Source organism: Emydura macquarii, unplaced genomic scaffold (genome assembly GCF_026122565.2).
Source record: "Emydura macquarii macquarii isolate MOO-44397 ecotype Brisbane River unplaced genomic scaffold, CSIRO-AGI_Emac_v2 contig_2897, whole genome shotgun sequence".
Taxonomy (NCBI): domain Eukaryota; kingdom Metazoa; phylum Chordata; order Testudines; family Chelidae; genus Emydura; species Emydura macquarii.
Window position 1 is genome coordinate 4,083,890 of NW_027133034.1, and position 26,736 is coordinate 4,110,625.

Sequence of the window (26,736 nt, forward strand, 5' to 3'; positions counted from 1 at the left end):
TGGATTGGCAAGACCACCCTCATGCGCATGTCTTTACTTCGGAGGGTTGGGGCAAGTTGCTCACAAAGCTCCAGAAATGTAGTTTTCTACCTATGTAAGTTCCGGACCCACTGCTGGTCATCCCAGGTCTTCATGACAATGTGATCTCACCCATCTGTGCTTGTGGCCCTACTCCAGAAGCTCCAATTTATGTAGGGGGCATCAACAGCTATACCGAGTGTCATGAGCAACATCAGCCAGTTTGATTCTGCTATATCTGTGTCCTCCTCCTCTTCTTCCTCCTGGTCCATCATAAGCTCTGTCAGGTAGCCTTTGGTGGGTCAGAAAATGCCACTGAAATGTCCACCAGCATCTCATGGAAGCTCTGCCCATTTCCTGACACAGGAGTGAAAGTGAAAGCAAGAGAAGTTCTTCAAGAGGCATCTCCTCTTTGTTGCTGACTTTAGTATCTGGGAGCATGCAGACTAAAAAGACTGCTGGGTAGCATGTGTTGGTAGGCGGTTCAAACTTCCTGTAATGTGCAGGGTGAGCAGTCAAGTTTTCCTACATGCACCACAGTCAAAGGACTACAGCAGCCACATTTCATGAGAGTGCTAAAGAGTCTGGAAGATGGTTGGATTCACTTGGGTCTGTGTACTGCTGTGTGGACATCAGAAACCTAGGTTCAAACCCAGGTCAGAACATTCTTAATGTAAGGTTAACAATAAGTGCAGATGCTCAAGCCCTGGGTTCTCTAACCCACGCTCAGCTAACTTGAATCCCACTGAACCTGGCCTACATTGCAGTGAAGACATACACTATTAGACTGAGATAGAGTCTCCTAAGTTAAGTGATAAAAATCCAGTCACTTGGTACAATTAGAGTAGACAAAGCACTATTAAAGGTAGTGTAAGGAATAATTGTACATTGGCAGGAGAATAAGTTGGATAAATTAAAAGTTGATTCTCATGTCTAATTTCTCTGACCCTCTAACAGAATGTGAAGTACAGTATTCTGTAGCAAAATCGTTATTCATTATTCTCTCTACTCTGTTTCCTTTTACTAATGGATATCATCATTATTCCATGTTAGGGGCACCCTGCACACTAGAAGCAGCTGCAGGACCTTGTGGTACCACTGCAACTTGAAAAGAGAACTCTGTCTCAGAGTTTAAGTGAGGCTTGAGATGATGCTCAAGTCTTTATATTCTATTGCCAGCCAATGCAAAAATTGTGTCACTACGCTGGTGACAAAGGTCAATTTCTTACAATGTGTCATTTGATTACTACCGGATATAGTGGGCCAGAATCTTGGTTCCCATTCTGCCTGTTTCGCTCAAATCAAGCAGCGCAAAGCAGGAAAAGAGTTGGTTTAATCAGTCATTGGACTATTTCCCCAGAATAGGAGAATCCCCACATAAAGCAATGCTGGAATACTCAGATCTGTGTTCCCCACCTACTGTCCTGATATTGGATTGTATCAGGATATGGCTTGGGTGCTGATGTTCTCTGGTAATTCCTATCTGACAGAATGGCCCCATAGGAGCCATTACCAGCTAGCCCAATCTAGAGCACTGCTGAAGCTCCTCAAAGTCACAAAAGGGGCTAGCCTGGCCTCTAGCCATCTCACAGTTTTCAGGTAATTGTGAAGATTCAGCCCAATAAGCATTTCTTTATGGCTATTTACTACAGTGAAAGCAGGAGTAGGTGCTTGGTATTAAAACAGGTGGAAAATATTCTGAATAAAATGCAAAAGCCTTGAAAAATGGTGGTTTTGGCGTTTTGTTCTTAATTTCACCAGGGACCCATTTATAGTCACAAAAATTATTATTTGTATGCAAACTTTTTTAAGCAAAAACGGGCCGATTTTGAGGCAAAAAATGATGTCACAAATGAGAAAATTTTATATAAACAGAAAAAATGTGTGCGTGCACATGCACATTGGGGAATGAACAGACACAAAGGCAAATAAGAGCAAATATTTGCATGAATGAAAACATTAACTGATAAAACCAGTCATTTTTTCCACAGGTCTAGTTAAAAGTTTTTCTATACTTGTCAACTAGAAATAGAACACTCCCATCTCAGGCTTTCTTTTAGAGAGTTCATCCAAAAAATGTCTCTGGTCACCAGCTCTAAAACTATGTAAACAGAAGAGCCTACTATATTTAAACATGTAACCTTCTACTTGATAATGTGCACTGAAAGAAGATAGTATTACTAAGCAAATTCGTTTCAAACAGAAAATTATACACAATTATGAAAGTATGGGAGATTAGCCGTTGAGTTCTGAGGGTTCCACTCCACATTGTTGAAGTTACTGTATATATGTGTATCTTTTTTCCTGAAGTGATCTTATACAGGGCAAAATAAATACCTTTGTCTTCCGTCAAGTAACTTACAAGTTACTTGCAAACTACAATAAAGCATGTATGAGCCAGCTCAGTTTTGCAGGAACTGGTGCTAGTGATTCAGTAGGTGGCTTTCATCCCTGAGTCTATATTCAATCAGTGACCCCTGTGTTGTAAGGAAGCACTATCTTATTGGAAATGCCATCATTCACAAAAGACTTAAATACAGAGCTGTGGCCACTCGTTAGCAGAGATTCCCTGGCATTTTATGTAAGACCTAAACGATTAGCTTATCTATCGTGACCAAATACCAATGTGGCTGACTAGTGTAACTGAACTTACATAGCACAGGTGCTTAGGGTGAATAGAACTGCTAAGAAAGGCTTCACATTAGACCAACATTTGAAATAAGTCAGTCAGTGATGACCTGATGATACCACAGTTATTTTTATGATATCAGATATATCATGAGCGCAATATTTTATCTTCACTGAAAAAACAATCAGAACAAAGACCTGGCAGTATGGGAGGAAATAATTCAGACATAAATAGCCAGAATAATGGTAAGATGAATAGAGAAAGCAACTAGCCAAACACTGGATTTTGGGTTTTTGTTTTGCTTTTTTTTCAGCGACTAAATCCTTCTTTAGTGTGTAGTGTACAATGGTTTGGGGATCTGGAGTAGTGCATCATACAAAGGTCTTGATCCTGTTCTCAGTGGAATCAGTAACAAAACTGTCATTGAGCCAAATGCTCTGATGGTGGAAGTTGGTGTTGCTCCACTTCAGTCAGTGGAATTGTGCCAATTTGCACCAGCACAGCATATGTTCCATTGCCATGCAAGAGCAGGATTGGATACAATGAAAAGCAATGACATGGCAAAGATTTAAAAACCTACCTTGTCTCCTTCTTCTACCTCGCAAATTTTATCTCCAGTTGCAGGGTTATACACTGCGAATTTTTTGCCATTCGTTGCATCATGCCATTCATTATTTATAAATATCTGCAAGGAAATAAGGAAACAAAGAGTGGAACATCATTAATAACACAGATACAGTCATAGTTTATTACCTTTCGTAATGAAAAGTTTACAAAGTATCACGTGATAGCTGATACTATCCTTTTTTATTTTAAGTCCCTATGCATCATTGGGGACTAGGCCCCTTTGATTTCTGCAGAGTAAATAGGGATAAATAAATGTGGAATTGCAAAGTTTTTGCGAATTTCAGTAACATTTTCCTGTCTGCTTTGAGTAACCATTGACTAAATGCAGCCATTCTCTCGTGGTTTTCTTCTCAGAATAAAATAATTGCTTCTTAAGGTCTTTGTCACTCAGGGAACTTGCATAAGTGGATAGAAGGCAGTATATGACATATGACAAGTTCTACCCACTTTCACAACTACTTCAGCTCCTCTAGTATTAACATACCCCTTCAACAGGGATAGGGGGAGCTGTGGAGCAGCATATTCTCCAAGTCCTGCTCCACTGGCATACAGGGATCCCCATAGGGAACTGTGTTGCACAGGGAATGTAAACTCCCTGTATAGCCCTCTTGAAATCCTGTATCCCTCTTGCCCAGCAGAACCACACAGGTTTGGCTTCCGGAGAGCCTTTGTGCCTCAGAGGCAGATTTCTTACCTAACAGAAGATGACAAAAAACTAGGTGTGATGTCTTGGAGAGATCAATTTTATTTAACCATTTATCTAACTTTTCTTTAGTTTCCTCTCAAACAACATGTTTCTCTGAAATGAAAGACAACACTAAAGAGCTGTGGCCAGTTTAATGAAATCTACAACAAAGAAGGAATCGTTGAGGCATAGTGCATGAGCCAGAAAATGTGGTTTGTACACTCCTCTACTTCCATATCATAGGAGAAAAATAAAAAAGAACACTAATCTCTGTGATTTTATTTCCAAATCCCCCTGGCTTGAGAATTGGTGCGCCGTTAAATATGACCCTAATAAAACCTTATGTAAAAGCAGAAATGTAATGCTATTAATCCTTTACAGGAACTAAGGGGTCTATTTCATTACATGGAGGAGTATCCGCAGATCAAGAGGCATTTACTTCTGTGATTACTAAAATGACACTGTTAATTTAGCAAAACCATGGATTATTTTTGTAATTATTAGCTTAATCTTAATGATACATTGCACATAAATTTCAAAATGCATGCAACAATGCTGAAAACTTATTAAAACTATTACAAAACAGTGAACTGTTGTGTTATTCAAGTTACATTTTGCAATGTGATATATTTTAAATATACTGGGTCAAATTCTATTCTCAGCTATGGGGGAGGGGTGGAACCCCACTAAATTCAGTAAGTTGCATCACTGTTAACTGAGAGCAGAATATGCTGCACAGTAACTCGTTTCCATGTTAATTCTAGATTATTACATGTCTATAGTTAAGGTTGATTGAGTGTTTTTATTCCAAAGGAGTACTACATCCTTCCAGTCAGTGTTTGAAATTACATAGGGCATGAAGAAGGGCTTCAGTGCAGCCCTGTATCATCCTGCAGAAGCCCTTGCCTTGTTCTGCACACTCATTGAGACTATCCTATTGTTGTCTTGCAAATGTTTGTGTGTGACAGAATTTATTTTTTTTTATTGTTTTTCTTTAAAAAACAAAATCTAGGAAGTTTCACACAAAGACAAAGTGAAGGTCTCAAAAGTCTAGCAATGCCAAAGTGAAGGCTGTATGTATGCATTAGAATAGTGGGAGCCTATTTTTCTGCTGGTGTTATGATGCACCAAATTTACACCAGCAGTGGAACTTGGCATATGATCTTTAATTACATAACCACATAGCATTTTTAGGCAAAATGGCTACCAACTTTAGTTTCTGGGAAAGCGTCACTGCATCTTTAATGTTCTTTTCATTTAGGGGGAGGCTTGTATGGATTTTAAAATGTATTTGCTATAGTGTCATATATTTTGTGACAAGGGGATTTCCAATCACAGGAAACTGGGGGGAAAAAAAAAAGGTTTTCTGATATACAGTAGTTTTTTGTGACTATGTCGCCATCCACTTTTAGCATCTTCACTGGATCCCTGGCACCCACTACATCAGATTTGCATTTCTTGTCCTCACATCCAAGGCCTTACACAGCTTCACTCCTCCCTACATCTCTGATTAAATCTTTTATCGTGGCTTTCTCACCATTTTCCCTCTAAAAATGACACCAGCCTTTATGTTCCATTTATCTCCTTCTCTCAAACATATCTCTGTGCCTTATTCCATGCTTTTGCCTTTGCCTAGAATGTACTCCTCATTCTAAGTACCCAAATCTTGTTCTCATTTCAATGATTTCTAATGACTAGCTTCTTGCACAGCATGTACTGAAAATGGCTTAGTAGCATTTAAAAACAAACAAACCAAATAAGTAAGTTATTCTCCCGTCTGGGAATCCTATCTTATTGGTTTCTGTCTTTTCAATGTTAAGCTCTTCATACAGTATGGAGCATGTTGTTGGCAATTAACAAATATAATGAACAACAAGAAATGTACTATGGCCAGTTTAATCCAAAGGTAATCATACTGGTTTATGCAGCAGCATTAAAACTACTGAGATCATCATCTGAAGATTATTTCATATTTGCCAGGAACTGCATTACATATGCAGTTTTAACCTTTATACAGGCAGAAAAAGCAGAACATGCCAGATATCCTTTTTATAGCTGGAACAATCAACCTCTCACACAGATAGGAACATTGAGATATCTTGGCACATAAGCACATTTTAACAAAACTAGATAGAATGCACATTTCAACCTCCCATATCTGGGACAGTACCATTAAAAGTGCAAATCAAGTCACTCACATAGGAAAACATTTGATTATGTAATTACTTAATTAATTATTCTTACTCTGGAAAAATTCCCCTCAGGAAGTAAATATCTGAATTCCTAGAAGGTCTGGATGGCAACAGAATCAAATGTGAGCACTTTCTTCAAAGACAAGCATGGAAGTTTCAGGATTGACAGGAATAAAATTGCCACCCAATCTTATCTGCTTTTTTACTCTGAATTTTGCAGTCGGTTCCATATGGTACTTTCCTTCTCCTTGGTATTAAGCCACACTGATCATCCATAAGCTGACTATGTATTTTCTAAAACTACACAAAATGAGGATTTCAGACCTGGGAAATTCTGTCTCTCTCCTTGGTGTTTTGTTACTTGCAAATCCTGCTCGAATGTTAGTATGAGTGCTGGTAAAGTCAGGAAAAACAATGTTTCCCTATAAAATGCTGTGAAAGAAAACACAGCAGTTGCTATCAAAAAGTCAACATTCACTTACAATTACGACCTAGTGGTATTGGAGGTTCTGCAGCTATTTTCTTTTGTAAATACAAGGAAAAATTGACATCTCACGTATCATCATGGTAAATTAGGGTAAGTATTTTTTCTTTATGGTGGACATTATAGCACAGTAAACTGATTATAATAGTTCTGCATCAAATATTGTGATGTGACTTTAAGACATAGCTTCTTTTTGAGGGTGGTGCAGAATTAGACTGGCCCAGCAGTTGATGAGATAGTGAAACAGGAAAAATGCCTCACCCCAAATCTGTCAGATCTGTTATGTTCTAACTGTTGACTGCCTGTAAAATCTTAACATTGATATTGAATTTTTAAAAGGCCCAGTGGGAAGCAAGTAACTCGACAGCCTGATGAAATTCAAGGTATTGGTTTCTATATAAAGGTTAACTAGAACAAGGTTTTGTTTACTAAAAGGACTAGATCTATGCTCTACTAAAGACTTCCTCACCATCTCTGAACCACCACTGAACATATAAGCGTTAATTTTTCCTTCACAGAAAGTCAACACTTTTTGGTGAAATGCCACACAAGCAGCATATAGTTTGGTCTAGAAAAGGAAGTAGCAAAAGTATCAGTAAGAAATACCTCATATAATGTATAGTGGGTAAAAACATAAGTGGCCCCACTGCTACTAGCTGTTACTGTAGTTATTCTTTATTGTGGGCATTATTAGATAAGGAGACCAATAGTAAAACTAAGTACCATCCCCTATCAAGACTTCGCCATTATCTGTAGATCCAGATCCCTCACCTTCTGCATTATATTTTGTAACAAGCTCTAACTCTACCACTGTCATTAACAGTAAAGATTTTTTAGTGTTCATATTTCTATGATCATAGCTAAAACCATCACCTTCTGGCACAGAGCTCCTCTGTCAGTCCCTCATATTACCACCACAGAGCCAAATGCAGAGGGTGCAGAAGGGCATAGCTATAGCAGAATGAGCATGGGAAATAGGTTTATTCCCATTTTGAATATGACCCTGTTCTGTAGCTCAGCCTGGCAGGAATTTCTACATTTAACTGGAAAAGAAAGAAACATTTTGGGGCAAGCAATTTAAAACAAATGGCGTTTAATTTACCACTGGGCAGAATGCAGGTAACACAGTTGTAATAGCAGGATAAATGCATTTATCACATGGTCTTGCAATTTAGCATATGGATATCACTGCCTCATATATAAACAAAGAGTTTAAATTCATTCAGGAGCATGGAGATTTATTTATTTATTTAAAAACTAGATATATTATTTAAACTCACTCTGTGACCATAAAAATAGCATTGGTGGATATTTTGGTAAGGAAACCTCAAGTGCACAAAAAAATGTCCTAAACTGGGATCCTACAGTTATATTTTTTGTACACATTTTAATTTATTCTTATAGGCATTCAAAGAGATATATGCACAGCCACATTGATATCTTCCTCCCACAGTGCTTGAGTCTGCAGCTTGTCAAAAGTTGTAAAGATAATAAGGTACAGCAATTTCACAGATGGGTCATGATTGGTCATAAGGAGTCTATACGAAATTGTGGATGTTGCAAGGGCGCACAGATGAACAGCAGTCAAATGGTTAATAAGAAAAAAAAATCCTATGTAGTTACTGGCTATGTTGCCAAGAAAAGAGACAAAGGAAAAGGTAAATATTAACATAACAGTGCTGTCTGATGCTACACTATTCCAAATTCATATCTGTCAGTGAAAGGAGTAATAGTGAAACATACCATTTTTGGAAGTTTTGCAAATATTGGTTTAAGTACTGCATTTAGAATACTGACACAATGGTATTCTTTTAGATCCCCTTACTTATTATTGTTCCTAATGGCATTTCCTCCTAATCCTAACCTTTCATTATGTACAAACCTGTACAATGTATGAGAGCGCTGTAAATTGCATTATCCAAACATTATCCAAGCCTTTTGGATACATTATGACTTTGCTTATGCAGGTATGAACTGAAGAAAACGGTGCAAGAAGCCTAAATCCAACATCTACGCAGTGTTATGTATGTTGCAACACTGGGAGCTATTTTTACTCAGGAACTCAAGAATGGACATATGGGTTGTGCTTTACTGAAAACAGGAACAGCTAAAGCAAGAGCCATTTTGAGCATATGCTGCCACGAGGGACAGCCTCTGGCTTGCTTGAATTGCAGTACACTCATCCAGGTCTTCCAAAGTAAGGTGTTTCTTTTGCCAGATGTGCATCCACTGTTGCACAGGCTGCCTGGGTGTTCATCCGTAAGGATTGGATATGGCTCACTGAGTTTAAGAGTTTTTGACAAGTCAAATCTTTGCTGCAAGTTACTTTTTACTTAGAAATGTTATGATGTGCATCGTATAGCTATTGTTTTCACTGAGATCTTTGGGTAAGATGGCAATTCTCCTCATAACCATATGAAGAGCCTGTGATCTTCACACTCCTGTCCTTTACACTAGAACTAGAAATCAACATTTGCTGTTCTACCGTACAGAAGCTTTGTATTGAAAAATACAGACCCAGACAGTAGCTATATGGCTGCTGCAAACAAAATCTTGCATTCATCATCAGTGATAAAAGTATAGTAAAATCCTGATTCTCCAAACTGCTTGTGCTCCAGCAATTCATTCCAGATAATCAGAAGTGTGAAAAATTGGCAGTTCTACAAAGAGTTTAGCTTCAGCCTTATGAGATTTAGATATCTGCAAGATTGAGGCCTTAATGTCCTTGTCTTGGGATTTTATTTGCATACTTTCATGGTCTGAGCATAGGACAGGGAGCCAGGAACTCCTGAGATCTGATCCTGGCTTTGATTATGACTTCTTCTATGATCTTGGGCCCCTTTACCCTTTCAATGGCTCATTTTCATCACCTAGAATATATGAGTAATACTTCTCCATCCCACAAGTTCATTAGTGTCTATATGGCACACTTAAGACAAAGAGTGCCACTTTTTACAATTGTTATTTATCACACATAGACAGCATTTGACCCACAGAGGGCTTGGTGTGAAGTGGAACCTACTGCAGCTCTGTAGAAAGAGAGAAGAAGATTTCACAGGATTGTACAGAGCGTGCATCTACTATATGCCGTGAGTCACAGTTTCACAGGTCCTCTTTATGTGGGTGACAAAAATGTCTCTTTAGGCGTGGCACAAGGCAGGATTGCCTGCTGTGTGCATCCTCTAGCAAACGGTCCCCAGCTGGCAGTGGACTATTGAGCAAAGGCTCCCAAGGCTTCAATAGCAATTGTGGAGTGGTTCCTAAGCTACACTGTGGCCTCGGAGAAGGAAATTCCTCATCCCCAGCTCTGCAGCAGTCCTCAGTGTGCACCCATGTCACTTGAGCTGGCCTCTACAAATTGGATTTATCCCTATGTTCATCCTTTAGCAAGAAAGATTTCCATCTAACTAGATATAACTGTTGCCCACTGTAAGATAATGGGCAGATATGCCAGCCAGGAAGGTAAAAATAACCCAGATAAACAAACAAAAAACCAAACAAACAAATTCTAATTCAATCCAAGGTTTTTTTCCCTCAGGTCTGTCTTTTATTATCATAAAAAGACTCAAAACAACAGCAAAGCAACTTAAAACACCTAAACCCGGCCACCAGGTCTCAGTAAGTGGGGAGGGGAAAGAACCCACTCTTCCCTACAAATAACCTTTTCTAGGTATCCTACCATTCCTGCTGTGGGGAGACTTTCTCTGTAAGAGCCTTCATATTCCCTCTCAGTGAGCTAACTGCTCAGGCTACCCCTTATATAGTTCCAAAGGTGATCAACTGGTGCCTTGTCATGTGCCCTCCAGATTCGCCATCCCACCTGGGAAACTACATTTCCCAGAACACCTGTTCTTAAGAGGCTCCAGATCTGTAACAGGAGCACTAGGTTGTGCTCATTCACCCCAAAGGCCAGTGCCCCATTACACTAACATTAATCAAAAATGCGAAACACGATATTGAAAAATAGCTGTTATCCACTCTTGTACATTCTTACCAACTGTGATAATTGCTCCAAGTTTATAGTCCTGTACTTCTATGGGTGTTTGATAGGAATGGAAAAAGCCCGCCAATTCTGCTAAACCTAAAGAGCCCTATGGGCCATCAAAAAACAGTCAATTAAACCTGAAATACTATTAAAGGAAAACTACAGGGCCTGATTCTGCCCCATTTCCTTTGGGCTAGATCCACAAAGTGATTAAATATTGCAACACTGAGCATTGCAGTGCCTAACTTTTAGGCATCTTGACCCACAGCCCCAAGTTGGGCACCTAGGCCTTATACAATGCATGGGGAGGGTTAGGCACCTAAGACTGGGACCTACAAAAGCCAGCATGCTGCACTGGCAGCCACCTAAGCTAATCAATCAGATCTGCCGAGGAGCTGGGTATAACATAAGTCCTGCCCCTCTCAGCGAGTTAGAGACCTAAATGCTGCCTGGAGGGTGGCACCTATCTCTGCGTGGGATTCTCAGCCATGAACCCTCTGCTGGAGTTAGGTGTCTAAGCCATGTATTTGCGAGAATTTCCAGGGAGGCAAGCAGCTGAGGAAAAAGGCCTCCCTGATACATTTTAGCCATGTGATTAGAGCCCTCACCCAGCACGTTGGAAACCTTGGTTCAATTCTCTCCTCTGCTTGGGCTGGAGAAAGGATTTGAATGCAGGTTCTCTCACCGATCAGGGGAGTACTCCAACCACGGGGCCATAGAGTCAGTACCACCTCTTGCTGGCCCAATGCACATTTAATTATTCATACACACTGGAACAGTTTCAGTAGGAGAGACTTGCACACTAGAATAGCTCACAATCAGCTAGTCAGGACTCACACTTGAGAGGTGGGAAACAAAAGTTCAAATCCCTGCTCCACATCAGGCGGGGGGGGTATTGATCCCTAGACTCCCACATGCCAGGTCAGTGCTCTAGTCACACACTAAAGACTATGACAGAAGACTCTTCCTCCCGCTGCTCATTGGCTGTTTTGTGTGAGAATGCTTACTGGATCATGTGGATCTAACCCTTTGAGTAGCACCTTACTCTGCAAGTAGTGCCTTAAACATCCATGGGACTGCTCTTGAAGTAAGGTGTTACTCACTGTGAGTAAATACAAAGCCCTAACTGGATAGTTTATACTTTTTGCTGATACTTCTCCAAACTGATCTTCCAGCCAGGCAGAAGATTAAGACCCCGGGAATACATTTCACTACTGCAATGAACGTGAAATCACAGAAGATGTAAATTCTATTTTTAATTGATTAATTCAACAGCAGTTAAACCTTTCTTTTATCAACTAGTGTTTTTGCAGATAAGAATTTAGCTTTGAACGTCTCAGTTCCTTCTCCAGTGCTGAAATACATTTCCTATGTCAAGATGTCAGTTCTGCTTGACCAATTTGTTTTTTGTATTTGAAACCATTTTATTATTTCCTCTTTTTGGCTTCTAGCTGTAATGATTAAAATATATTTTATATACATGTTTCACTTTTCCTATATTTACAGTAAGTGATTTAACTTTCCATGCAACATGGTCTTCTCTCAGGCACTGCGAAGAGCAGCAGTGGTTTGAGAAAACATTTCTCCCCACTCCCTCATGTATTTTAACTGCCTGGTAAGTAACTAATTGTGCTTTAATGCCTGGTTGTAGGAGCACCATAGGATCTGCTATTTTCAGAAGCATCACAACAGAAATAATTTATTAAACAATTGTTGTCTCGTTCTTTGGTGTAACTAAGTAAAATATTTACCAGTACATGTGAACCAATCTTACATTTCTCATGTACCTGAAACACTCATTGATTTCATTGGCATGTCTCTTAAAGAGATTTGGGAATAGAAGAAATTCAGGATTATGCCCCAGTTCAGGATCCAAACTATCTTTAACAATTTAAAAATGAATCCATCCAAATTGGCTCTTGAGTGTGACAAGTGTCTCTTTGGAATGCTCAGGTCAAGCTTTAAGAGAAAGCTAGGCTATGAGCTAGGGATACTTACAGTCTTAGAAATATTTCTGGATTAAATGGATCTCATTATTTAGTGCCACATTGCTTCCTAGGTGAGTGAAGATTGAAGAGCTTGTACTGCTGCACTGGTTCTGGGGGCCCCAGGCCCTTCTGAGGATCCCTGACGCTTAACTGCAATGATGCCACACTACCAGGGCTTCGCCTCCAGCTGCTTCTCCTGGAAGCCCCATAAAAGGTGTGGGGACTATACAGAATGGAAAGTCTATGAAAGTCAGCACAGCCTTAGGCAATATTAATTGGTCAGAGGAATAGTCACGAGTTGGAAGTGTGGTATTAGGATGGTGCATTTGTAACATCGTGAGTGCCCCCATCCCCTTATCCTGTTCCCCTCATCCCAGCCCACCATCCTATTATATGTGGTCTCCTGGTCCACAGACAGTCCTTGGTGGGATCTTGGAAAAGGGAGAAAGTGATATGAAGGGCAGGAGTCAATGTGGTTCCCTCTCTCTCTCTCACCCTCATGGATCCACATGTAAGCTGTGGATCATGATTGGAACCATAATTATTTACATATTCAATGATCTATTTATATGCTGGATTTGACCCTTTTTTCAATCCCTGAGTGTGTGCTAATGCATATGAAGCTCTGAATTAGTTGAAAGCTGTAACACTTTCACATACAGGGAAACACTATCATCAAGGCAAAATCTCTGATGAAGCATTGGTTATTTCAGCAAAAAAAGACATTACACTCAAGAAATATATTCCTGATAAGGCCCTTTTTAGATGGTAATGTAAAAACATCTGCTGTAATGACTATTCTGTGGTTACTTACAGAATTTGTCCTATTAAAGAAATCTTTTCTAAATGAGTTTATGCTGGCTAAACATTGTGGAAAGAAAGCAGTGGAGAGGAATATTCCAATTTATGCTTTTCAGATCTTCAATGACAGTAGAGTATTTGGGGCATCACCTTGTTCTCATTGTTTTTGGTCTGTAGGGTAATTCAGAAGTTGAAAACGCATCATTGCAGTTCCTAGAATATCTTTCTTAGATTAAACCATTTATAGTTTGAGCCAGGAATAGCGCAAGTGAGTTATCACACAGCAGAACTTTACTGCACTTGCACAGTTTTAACAGTTTGTTGAATATTTATAAAATGAGGTCCCAATCCTGCACTCTTTATCCATGAAAAATAGAGACTGAAATCAATTTGGATTTTCCCTGAAAAAAAGGTGCAGAATTAGACCCAAAAGGGCTGATCCTGAGGGGTGCTGAGCTCTCCAGATTATACACTAATGTTTGAAAAGGAGGCAAGTTTTGACTTTAGTGGAAAGTTAAAATTCATTTCCATGCAGATTTATATTTTGGAAAAATTGATGTTTAGCTCAAGGAGTTGCAACAAGAACACCTTCTTGACCAGTTTACTTGTGAACTTTTCTGTACAGCATTAACATTCTCTGGGCATTTTGCTTTGTGTCCAGCAACTGAGTAGCCAGGGCCAGCAAAAGCTGTAACTGTGACAGAAGTTTTTCAGCTTCCATTTATTGCTGTATTTCCCTTTGCTTTACCAAACACTCTACCTGAAAGCATGAGATTGCAGAAAGTACCAATGACTTTGCTGTTTGCTCAAAGTTCAAAGACTCTTGCAGCTATCTATGTACTGTGATGTGAAACAAATAATGTTTCTTTTTAAGCCAGGAACACGAGTTTCTTTTTAGGGTTAGCCCAGAGGATCCACTTCGTGCTTACCTTATCTGTGTGTTTCTAAATAAGCATGGAAAGAATTTGCTATTGTACAATGATTCTGGTAATATTGACTAATTAGCAATGGTGGACTTTAGCTGTTTTATTGATAGTTTCTTGCTCAGCAAGACGAGAAGGTTTATTATCTGTAGGAAAATATGTCAAGAGCAGGAAGACCTTTGCTTTAGTTTTTTTTTTTTTTTAAACCCTTCCTTCAGACCAACATCATTGGCACAATTCTTAAAATCTTTTTGTAAATATCCTAGTTTATTTAAAAATTAGACTAATTGTAATATGTTCTACATTTATCTTTTATTTTCTTATTTTTCATTGAAATGATGTAAATGTTTCCTTCTCTGGGTCATTTACACTTTCCAGGATACTCATGACCGCAGGATCTTAGCTTCTGAAAAAATAGACTCTCTGAACAGCACACCAAAAATAGCATTATAAAACTTACTAACTCCTTCGACCAATTTCTCAGGATAGAAGAGAACAGAGAACATTAGCAGAAATCACAATGTAAGAATTAAAGCTAGGCAAACATTTGTAAATACATAATTGAATTAGTGAGACAAGGTGGGTGAAGTAGTTTCTTTTATGGGACCAACTTCTGTTGGTGAGAGAGACAAGCTTTTGAGCTTACACACAGCTTTTCTTTAAAAAAGATATTATTTCACCCACCTTGTCTCTAATATCCTGGGACCGACAGGGTTACAACAACACTGCATGCAATAATTGAGTTAGTGTTATTTCAATGGTTTGAACAAAACTAACTGAGTACATTATATTGTCTTATATGAATGAATCAAGTTACCAAAAATGCATAATACTACTAACCTTAGTATACTTAATTTTCAGATCACTGAGTGGTGCAGGCAGAGCTGGAGCAGAATTGCTTTCTGGGATTTGTTTTTTCGTGTTTTCAGTTGACATGTTTAGTTTGTTCCTGAAACACAGGTGAAATGAGAAATCAGCAAAGCTCAGTGATTTTGTCCTGTCTGAGCACTTAGCTTTATTTGTACTACTTTGTCTGAACTGGCTATGGTATATTTGCATACAAGAATATGATTGGATGAAAGATTTCACTGCAAAAAGAAAATGACACTACTTATTTGTAACATCTAGGGCAGCAGTGTTTTCACTTAGGCTGAAATCGGTATGAAGCAAATTCTTCAGAACTAAAACTGTATTGAAAGACATTATGAAAGTTTGCAGATATGAGAACATTTCATATTCTTACCTGCAAAATTTCTTTCTTAGATCAGGCAGGGCCAGAAAGTCTACATGGGCTTTTCAGTTGCACTCACAGCTTTGGAGGTAGAGATAAATTTGTTAGTTCTGGGTGCAGGCTTTCCCACTAGATGGCCAGACAGACTAACTTCCACAGCTGTAAAGTACTCAACTGTGATTTAAATACACTTGGAGCAAATCATAATTCCTATCGATAACCCTTATTGTTGCACGACATGTGGAATAAGGGCTAATGTATTGATATGAGGTCCTCCATACCCTTACCAAGAAATTTAAGGGAGGGACAAAACTGTGGATCTACCTGATCCAAGAAAGAACATTTGCAGGTAAAACCAAAAAATTTTATACATTTTTCCCCAGGCAGCTCCACAGATTGTGAGTAGCATTTTTTCAGCAGTGCCCATCTGAAAGAGTATCTAAATTTATTAATATCACTATGTGTAATTCATTATGAAAAGTGGACTATTGAAGTACTATTGCATCCACTGACCTTCTGCTGAAGGAGGTGCCCGCTAAGGCTTGTGTAAGTCTAGTTTCTATTACTTAGAGTGGTGCAAAAGGTGTTTACTCTGCACATCTCTTCATATAAAGCATGAAACTTTGGTGCCCAGGAGGTTGCCATCACTCATGAAGAATGAGCATTGAGTTTTCATGGATATGCTATTTTGTTCATTTTCTAAGCTTCTGAAATGCCTCCTGGGCCTGATCCAAAGCATGCTGAAGTCAATGGAACAGGCCTGATCTGAGCTGTCTGGCGGTGGACAAGGTAGAGGCTGTATTGCCTCTCACTGATGGATGATAGAGGACATACAGCTGATTTACTGATTCATTTGGTTCTTTCTGTATATAGCTTAGCAGCCCTCCTGACCAGAGGTGATGAGTGTGTGTGGGGAGGGCATGTGGGGTCATGTGCCCCCCCAGATTTATTGCTTGACTTTTACTGAGCATGGACAGTAACACTGCTGAAGCCGGCTGCTCTCACCCTGCCCCCACACTATCAGCCAGCACGGGTCGTCTCTGCTCCCGACTTCTAATGTGTAGCACAATTTCTCTCTTGTGGAGCTTTGGCGTTGGATACAAGAAGGTAACAGGATCTCCTGGGCTTTATGAAAGACCAAATAAATTTTTCAACTGAAAGTCAGTTCTATCCTCAGAATGACTTATCGTGGTGAGAAGGCAGAACTGGGTGTGGAAGTAGAGGAACACTTCTCAGTTAATTTGAATAGGTGGCTAGTGGGGGCATTCAAAACTAAATCCAGAGGAGGGATTATTAAAGCACCTGCTTTTTACAAAATCTCTTTGCGTAGAGGGAGACAATGTTCTCTGTTCATTTGATGTTGCCAGGGCAGAGGTAGTCTATGGTTGCTTCTCCTTGGTTATTTCTCCTGGCAAAGAATGGGCTCTTGTGTTTGTATGTGAATAAGTCTATTGCTGGTTTACTTCACACTTCTGTTAAGTCAATGACGTCTGCAGGTGTGGAGCTAAAATGAGGCATCATCAGCAAATACAAACTAACCACATACCCATACCCAGAACAAAGTGCTTCACAGCTCACTGCTGCAGCATTATGATTTCTCACACCACCAGCCTGGGTGCTCCCTGGCTGCATGGCAGCTCTGGCCTCTCCAGCTCCCTGGAGGAAATGAACCCTCCCCATTCAAAATCTACAAGGGAAAGATTAGTCATTAGGAAGCACTGTACACTAGTTTGCCTCGAAGTCCTGGTATATCCCATCTGTTTCGCTTTATACTGTGTCTTCATGTCTTAATATGCACTTGGATTAGAGACACTTCAGGCCTTTCACTGCTTGCTACCAGTTTCATTTGGGAAGCAGTTTTCACCACCACTCTTACTTGAGAAGCACAGTTTTTAACAACATCACAAATAACTCGTTTCCAAAGTCAAGTCCATTCTTTCCAATAACTTGTCTGTGATTTGGTTATCAGTTTTCCTGAAAATAATTCAGTCTCTAGTTAGCCAATCTGTTAAGTCATCAAATTCAAATGATTTAGCTTTATCACTCAGGTCTGCAACATAATAATCAATGGCCTCACCTGGTTTTTATGAAGAAAATGTGCCTTTCCCAAAAGACATTTTCCTGAATCACATTCTCATTTTCATGAATCACAGTATTCTTGAAATTTTTGAGTTAAGATAAGATACCCTGAAAACAATGGCACATTTCCCACCTCCCTATGTGTAACGAGAGTGCAGAATCTCATCAGGTAGTCTTTAGAGATACTGTCTGTCACGCTGGCTGGATTGGGGGGGGAAGGAGCATTTATTATATTATTTAACATCAGTATGTCAAAATCATAATGATTCATGTGAGATATGCCATGTCAGGTACTGTTAGAAAGACTATAATGTGCTAAGTAAGATGATAATGTTTATGTTCATGTGTTATATGTGTAATGGGAGTTATGGATATGGTTGATATATCTGTATTTCAAATTCTGCTGCGTCTGGGCGACACCCCAGGCAGGATGGCTGCAGCACAAGTGCCTGCTTAATGGCCCATTAAGGACACTCACAGGTACAATGGGCCCCGGGGAAGAAGCCAAGGATATACCTGATGAGTCACCAGGACTTACTCATGTGACCCTGGACTCCATCTTATTCCTGTAAATTTCCACAAGCAGCATGGCAAAGGCAAAAGGACATAAAAGGCAGCTACACAACTTCCATTTATCTTCATCTTCAGCCACCTGCCTATCTCTGGATCAACTCACCTACAACTGAACTGAACTTAAGCTGTGAAACAAAGGACTGAGACCCATCCAGGTACTGGATGTATACCAGAGGGATTATACAAGCCTGCAAACTCCACAATCCTATTAGAAACCTGATATATATGGACTTTCAAATCAATTGTATGTGTCTGATTGCTTTAATCCTTTAACATTTATGTTATAGTTTGTATGTTTCTTTTTATAATAAACCTTTAGTTATAGTTGCTAAAAGATTGGCTGGCAGTGTGGTATTTTGGGTAAGATTCAAACTTATATTGATCTGGTACTGTGGCTGACCCTTTGGGGTCAGGACAAACCTTTTTGGTAAAGAGCATAGGGTTTTAAATAACTTATCTCTTTACTGGACCTAGTGGCTGATTGGGAGCCAGAGACTGAAATGCAGTAAAGGGGGCTGTGCATCTTTTTATTTTGGCTTCTTGATAACCAGTGTGGGGAATCAGAAGTGCTGTTTGTGGCTGGTTGGGAAGTCTGACTTCAGTGTCACTCACCAGTATTGGGAGAATCTGCTCTCCTTTTACAGTCTGCCTGGACCATGGTGTTTTCAGGTGGCTACCCTAGGCACGGACGGGTTACTCTGTCTAGGGTGAAAAGTTACTCTTTGAAGATTTTCAAAGATTCTGGAAATCCTTGCTTTCTTTTCCATACCATTCATTCTCTTTTCCACTCAGTTTATTTTACCTCCCCCGCTGTTCCCTGGCCAGGAGCAAGGAATCTGGTTCCTTCTTTCAATGTCAGATTGACTTAATCTACTTCTACTACAACAGTCACTGACTCCTTCCTTTCCCCTGACCTTGGACCCTGTTCAACTCTCCCTGCAAGGAGTGGTTAAGTAAACTTAAAAGTTCATGACAACTTTTTTCTGCAAAATATTTTGATGATGGAAGCAAGTGTCTTATCCTCAAATCTAATTTTATCTCCCTTCTGGATTCAAACATCCACTATGCCCTCCCAGTCTGTATCTTTGGCGCCTTCCTGTAATCTCACCCATCCCTCCAACGTATGAAAATCTTCCTCTTATTATCACTATAGTATTGCCCAGATGCCTCTCTACTTCATCATACACTGTTACCTCACCCTTGCTCGTGTAAGTAGCTTTTTGTTTACAGTTCCTCAACTTACAAGAGACTTCCTGTAACTAGATTCTCCATCTCTTTTCAAATGCTATCTGATAGTACAACTTTTCTCCTTGTCTTAATCCTGTTGATTGCTTTTCCCTTGTAGCATGATCTTTTCTTTTTTTTTTAACTTTTCAAATGTGTTATAAAACTTTGCAATGTATTTTGGAACGCTGTTTATGTGAAAGAAGCTAAACAACATCAACTGTATTGTAATGCATTCATTGGTTTCTGCACAAAGTTTAAAACAAAAAAAACCCAAGCAAACAAACAGAAAACCACCAACTGGGCATTCCACAGCACTAGTTGCATACCTCAGGTATAGTGACATTGGGAGATATCACCAAGGTTGTAAGCATTCAGCCTTTAGTCATATGTATTGCAACACAGGCTTGGCATTGAGCTGCTTGCCTTTTAACACATTTGGCCAACACCCTTATGCCTCACAGTGTCATCAATAAAATCAATCACTTGATATATCTCATCGCATAACAAGAAGCACAGAGATTGATGTCAAGTTTTTTAGTAAATGTGCTCCGTGATTTTTCTACTGATGCAATTACTGTGCCGTGGGTTAGACTGGAATAAAACTGTCACCAACTAAGATTAAGGGCTCTACTTGGTCTTTTTATGTTGGTTTCCTTCAGTGCTCCTCAGAGATTGCATATAATTTGGAAGCTATGTAATCTACATAGTAGTTCCCCTTCAGTTATTAGCCTTCCAATTACTTCATAAAAGAGGAAAAAGAAATATCCATTCTAAACATTCCATGGAAGTAGAAATGAATTCTGTGCTTTTAAGAATACACTCACATTCAAGTTGTTTGTTCTTGTCTTAATCTCTACCAGGCCCAAAACCGCCATTGGGAAACAGATGCTTCCAGCCCAATCCATTCAAGCGCTAAAACTTCCCTCGAGCCCAAATACGTCCATCCTGATCCCATTCAAGCTTTCTCCTCACCCCCTTGATAAAATATTTCAGAAAAAACTACTTCTAGCTGCCAAACTCTTCTTGCTTCTATCTCCCTCCTTCTTGACAAACTATTGGACCAGCTGCAAATAGGTCTTTCACAGTTGGCACTGCATCTTTCCATAACTAAATCAAGTTTGTTCTACTACTGTAGATGTCATTATTCAATGAAATTTTATCTTCCAACTTATAGACTTACAAATTTTAAGGATCACATTTTGAAAGACTTTCAAAATTCATTTAAAGCATATGACTCATTATTAAGTAAAGTTCTAACCCTCAATCCATCCAAAATCAGTTTTAGTTTATTGTGGATATCAAAATGTGATCAGATTACAAATTCATTTGAAAATGACAGTAGCATGTGCAGAACTTCAGTTCAGGTAATTCTATTTAAGGTGCATTGAAGGCAAAGTATAATCTTTTATGAAGATCCACAATCTCAAATGTGGATAATGTACATCAGAAGATGAGTATACTTTAGAAGATGGCATAATTGAGTGGGGAAGTTAACATAAAGGACATGGCCATAAAATTCATATTGTGGATCTGATGGCCAAATACCTAATTACAGGGACAGTATATAAAATACATATCTTATTTCATACATTTACATTACACCATTATCACAAATTTGCTTAGATGGAAGGGGATGTGTCCCCACTCACCAAATATGGTGTGGGAACATCTCATTCTTTGGGGCATACTGAGAAACTGCATAAACGCATAATACCTAAATATGTTGCCTAGCGCTACCTCTGCTGCCAGCTCAGAAAAGGGAACACTTACATGTCAGCAGGTGCTCTTCCTCTCCTTTTCATAATGTGATCTTCACATGCTAATTATGAACAGCACACTATTATGGGAATGGAGGTTTCACAAAATACAAAAAAACACAAATGAGAAACATTTTCCTAGACAACTAGCATGTGTGTTTAGTTGGGTTTTTTTTTTTCTGGGGGCGGAGGGTGTGGAGGGTTTAATGCCCTCTACCAGGCCCTTTTGGTACACAGCTTACACCAAATCATCTCTATGATATTAAAATGTACATGGATATGTATTCTCATTGTGATTTTTAGTATTCTATTTACCCCCAACTGGTCTGAAATGATAAAAGAACAGTGGTTCACCAGAGCTGTCTGGATTGCCATCTACAAAGATGGCAGGACTGCTTATTAAATTCTGAATGTGGTAGTTTCAATTTGTCTGTCAAATCTACTACTTCAAAAAGCAATTTTTATTGATACTTCTCTCAAACTTTTCCTCAGAGGGGTGTAAGACTTATATAAAGTTTTGTCAGTTATAGGGATGACTATAATGCTGGATCATTGCCCAGTATTTATGATCATAAGGGTAGCGAAGAGAGTCAGAAGCAAGTGGGGAGGTCAGAAATGCCATAATCTTCCATTATTGGTCCTGATATTCAAATACCACAATGTCATCATTAAACTCAAATTGCAAATAAATAACACCATATTTCAAGCCCATATGAATGGAGATAATGATCTACTATGCAACAAATCAAACCAAAACAACAACAAAATAAGAGGGACAAGAAGATCGAAGGAAGAGAAAGGAAAATGCCATATAAGACAATATCCATTTGATCATATGGATATCACACTTCTCCTTTATGGAAGAAAAGTAATTCGGACCGAACTAAATGTTCTTAGTTTCCAGAAACAGCACATTTCCAATACACTGATCCTTAAAAGATCATTGCTGGCATCAATCAAAACGCATAGTAACTCTGATTCTGGATGCTAAAGTACTTTATGTGCTGCAAGTTGCACCCTGCCTTTTTCTTACTCGGTTTGTAAGGGGCATGAATTGAAGATTGCCTTTAACCAAGTATGTCACAACTCCAAGTATGCTTTTTTTTCTTAACTCTTAAAAGAACTTAATTATTTTATATTTATAAGCAACTTATTTTATGTCCAAAATAAAATAAATAATTTGTTATGCTCTAGGGTGAAATATATATGAAACTGAAAAGGACAGTGACACCTCTCACTAACCACAAAGGGCTTGATTTCATGCCATAGAAATCAATGGGAGTTTCAATGAGCATAGGATCAGGCCAATAATCCATAATCATTTTTTTTAAAGTTCCTGAACAGTATATTAATACTATGGCATTGGTGACAAAAATGCAAAGTGCCCTGGATTTTCCCCACTGTATAAGGATGGACGGACAAGAGAGGGGTAAGCTTCTTCACTGATTATTTAATGTGAGTGGTTTTTCCATAAGGAAGTTCAGGTTTTTTGGAAGGATTTTTTCTGGTTCCTACATATGCAACATAGCATAAACGTCACCAAATAAGGAAGAAAACCAAATCTAAAATCCAAATCCATGTCAAATATAAAGGAGAGCTATGTCCTAAAAGAGAAGATGAAGTTCTATGAAGAGAAGGAGATGCTCCTTAAAAGTGTCAATAGGTTTTCGGAAAAGCCCAGATAGTCTCGCTCTTAACATAAACTGGTTACAGCTTTTCATTGCAGAAGCCAAGCTAGCACCCTTTACACGTGCACCCCAAATTATTATTTACATAAAGCATATAAGATGGGTCCATATTTCACTTGGAGTGCCTTAGATGTAAGACAATACAAGGTTCATATTTTTATGCAGGAAAACGGAGAGTAGGTGCTTTCCACCTTTAACTGCTGCAATTCAGATGTTCTGAGAATGTTCCAAGTTGCACATTTTTTTGGCAGTTGTTGACCAGGTAATAGCCCAGCTGAATGAATTCCTCTTGAACCTCACAATTGTTATATATCTCCTAAAAAGTGGGATAAAGAAAAAAAATAATATGAAAGTTGTTGTTGCAGGTTAATAGCCCTTTTATAATTTCTTTCAACCTCATTGTAACCTATCACCTCATGCACAAGTTAAGCAGAATCAGTTAAGAGAACTCCCCAGTTTTATTAATAGATCTATATCATGTATGCTGAAGTTAGACAAGAGTGCTATATGTTGAAGCACATACCTAAATTATGCAAAATATTACCATGCAAAAACAAAAAGCCAGAATAATGTCCAATGAGCTATATCTGATTTTGTTCAAAACTGCAATAAACAGAGACATTTCTTCAGAGTTTGAATGGCCAGGAGATAAGGGGAGATTTTCAGTGGTTCAGACCTATCCCATGTTGGTACTGACAGAAAGTTATGTTAATTTGGAGGGAGAATTTTTAAAATGCCAAAAGGATTTAGGAGCATCAGTCTCATTGAAAATCTAGAACATCTAATAATTGACCTATGCAAAATGGGTCAGTGGTCTTTATCCAGATCCCAGAGGACAGGAATCCACCTCAGAAAACCATCACCATCGGCACTAATTTACACCAATATTATCAGTCTGAGCAGAGAGGCCAAAGAGATGAAGGGACATGAAAAATTAATTATTCCCTTACCAATGCCCAAGCCAATAAATATTCACAGTGAATTTGACGTGACCATAAAAGGTCTATTAATAGTCATTTTAAGATAGATGAATTCAGGCCAAAGTGGTCTGATTTGCAGAGGTGCTGAGCAGTTTCTTCTTCAATAGGAATTTTGGTTGCTTCATACTTCTGAAAATTTGTACACTTATTTAAGTGGTTAAATATAAGTAGGGAAGTAGGGAGGGGGTGGGTGGCCAGCTTTAGGTATCCAGGTTTGCAGTTTGCTCTCATTTTATTTATTCCACCTTTACTACACAAAATGTAACAGTGTATGAGGTGGTTTCACAAGAAATAATTCTTAACAATATCTCCATAACAAGTCTAAGCAAATACTGTAATATAGGCTATTTCTGTTCTATTCATACGAAAGAATTTACACTAGTCATGGTTAGTTTAATTTGTATTGATATGTGCTCATCACAATGAGGGGTAGGGGAAATGGAATAGGTGGAAAGGGCAAGGCTGAAACTTTTGGAGTGTTGGTGACATTATATAACACTATTATATAACACTATTATATTTATATTATATGAATTTCATATAAATCATATTTATATTATATATTATATAACACTATTATATTTAACTGATCCCCAGATAACTTCCTCAACAGGCTGCTGATGTGGAAGCCATTTTTTTTAGATATAATCCTGTTGAGCCCCCTCCAGAATCTAATAATTTCACATCAAGCCTAACACACTTCCTGCATAAAACAACTGCATCTTCTGCCCCACTACCTGTTCTTGTTCAAAACCAGAACCACTGCAGAAGAATGTCATATCATCCATATAGATCAACAAGCTTTGCCCTGTTGATATGACATTACTTCAGTTCTCCCAACTGTGTGCACAGTTTAGAAGGTGAATCTCCCATTCCACTTCCTACATCCTATTTGCATTGGAAAGGAGTACACACAAAGATGCAACAAATCCAGTAATAACTAGCCATTACAATTATTACAATAAATCCTTAGAAACAAACACTAATGTATAGGAAAGAACAAAATGGGACCAAACCCTGGAGACTGGGGGCTCCCAGGCTCCTACGTAACTTGTTCTGAACATGAGTGACAGTAGACTTAATCTTCAGCCCCAAGTACAGAAAGGAAAAGGGGCTGCACGTGCCTGAGTGACCTTACAAATAGCCCATGTGGCTGATGAGAATCAATCAGGAAGCTATCTTTGCCCAGTTAGTCATGACCCCAAATACCTCATGATTGTGTGGTCCATCAAGATCAGGCCTTCGGGGGCTGCCCCACAAAACTGGTTTTCTGTTTAAGATTTAGGAATTATTGTACTTCTGTGGTAGATATAATAATTTGTGATTAGATTGTAATAATGCCAGGATATTTCCCAGGGGATGCAAAACCTGTCAGCAGTTAGCAGGTCCAAGAGAGAGGATTAACATTTCCTGAGTGCAGAGAGAGTCTTTGCTCATTACAGAAATTGACTGGGCATCCAGGCATATTTATGTAAAATCTAGCAAAGCTCAGCTGGAGCAAACTGCTTCATTAGAAGCATGTGTACCAGTCTAAGCAACCATGTGTTCTCATTACATTTCTCTCTCTTTCTATTACCCTAACAATTAATATTTCTTATCTCCTTTGTTTCATCTAATTTTTGATTGTATGGTGTTTGGGGCAGGGACCATATCTTCCCTGTGCCTAGCACAATTGGGCCACAAAATAATTTTTTAATGATAGCAATAAGAATGCCAGTAATAATTAATGTAAGAAGAGAGAAATTTACAAGGACCCAGATCCAGCTTTTTAAGGGTATGTAGGTGCTGCTGCACTCAGCATTGCAATGCCTAACTGATTTAAGAGCTGAAATCTCATTTTCAAAAGGGATCTATGCACTTAGGAGTCTAAATTCCAATAGGATTTAGACTCCAAAGGTCTAAATTCCTTTTAAATTGAGATTTAGGCTCCTATGTTCATTAGGTGTCGCAACACTGAGTGCAGAAGTGCCTCAATACCTTTACAAATCTGGGCCGCAGGAACTAGATGCATCCTCGGACAAAGAGACTCTGCCTGAAGTCCTATTGCTAGCTTTTTTTTTGAACTTTGACTCCAAGAAGCCTGCTGTAAGAAGCTATTTTTTTTCTGCCAACTTTTATTTGACTAGTCATGGATACTTCAGCATTGCAGAGGTTCAAAAAAAAAAAAAAAAAAAAAGAAAAGATTGCAAGACTATTTTATAATGGGCAATATATATATTTTCACTTCCTTTACACTCAAAAATGGCATATGTATTTTTTCGTAAACTTAAAAAAGAAAAACCTGGAAACAAATTTGCCTGGAAAAACAAAAGGTAAATTTTTCACAGTTAGGAACAATTGAAAACATAGGTATTAGATATGAATGATGAATGATTGAATATCTGTGTCTGTAGAAAGACAAAGAAAGAAAGAATGAAAGCCCAATTTGCTCTCTGTATCACAACTCATTTTCATTACGCAGTGATATTCCTAACCGATGTCCCAATCAAGAGTGTAACTATGAATCTAAAATTAGGGCCTGATCTCGCATATGTTTACCACAAGGTATACAGTCTATAATCCCAAGTAACCCCTTTATTTCAAGGGGATTTCTCACGGTCTGAAATATTATGACTGATACGAGCATTTGCAGGATTAAGCACATACAAATGAAAAGAAATCAGCAGATTTATAATTAACTTAAAAATCTATGGTATTTACTCAAGCAAAACTATCTTTGATGTCAATGGGATTACATTTTTTAACAGAAAAGTTAAAGATTTCTATAGTTTTCTTTAATTATCCTCTTGAATTAACAGATAAATGGGTCACTGTTATAAATGTCTAAGATGATGGTTCAAGAAACTTATAGAAAAGATACAATTACAGG

The 26,736-nt window shown here is 38.6% G+C and overlaps 1 protein-coding gene across 1 annotated transcript in view; it reads right to left on the minus strand.

Annotated features, from left to right (window-relative positions):
* The window catches only part of ALDH1A1 (aldehyde dehydrogenase 1 family member A1), a 69,912-nt gene that overhangs the window by 32,432 nt on the left and 10,744 nt on the right, over positions 1-26,736 (minus strand). The window contains exons 2-4 of the mRNA XM_067569084.1: positions 23,079-23,203; positions 15,173-15,281; positions 3,228-3,332 (exon numbers count right to left, since the gene is read on the minus strand). Coding sequence (XP_067425185.1) covers positions 3,228-3,332; positions 15,173-15,268 — 201 coding nt within the window. The 5' untranslated portion in view covers positions 15,269-15,281; positions 23,079-23,203. The remainder of the gene's footprint in view (positions 1-3,227; positions 3,333-15,172; positions 15,282-23,078; positions 23,204-26,736) is intronic.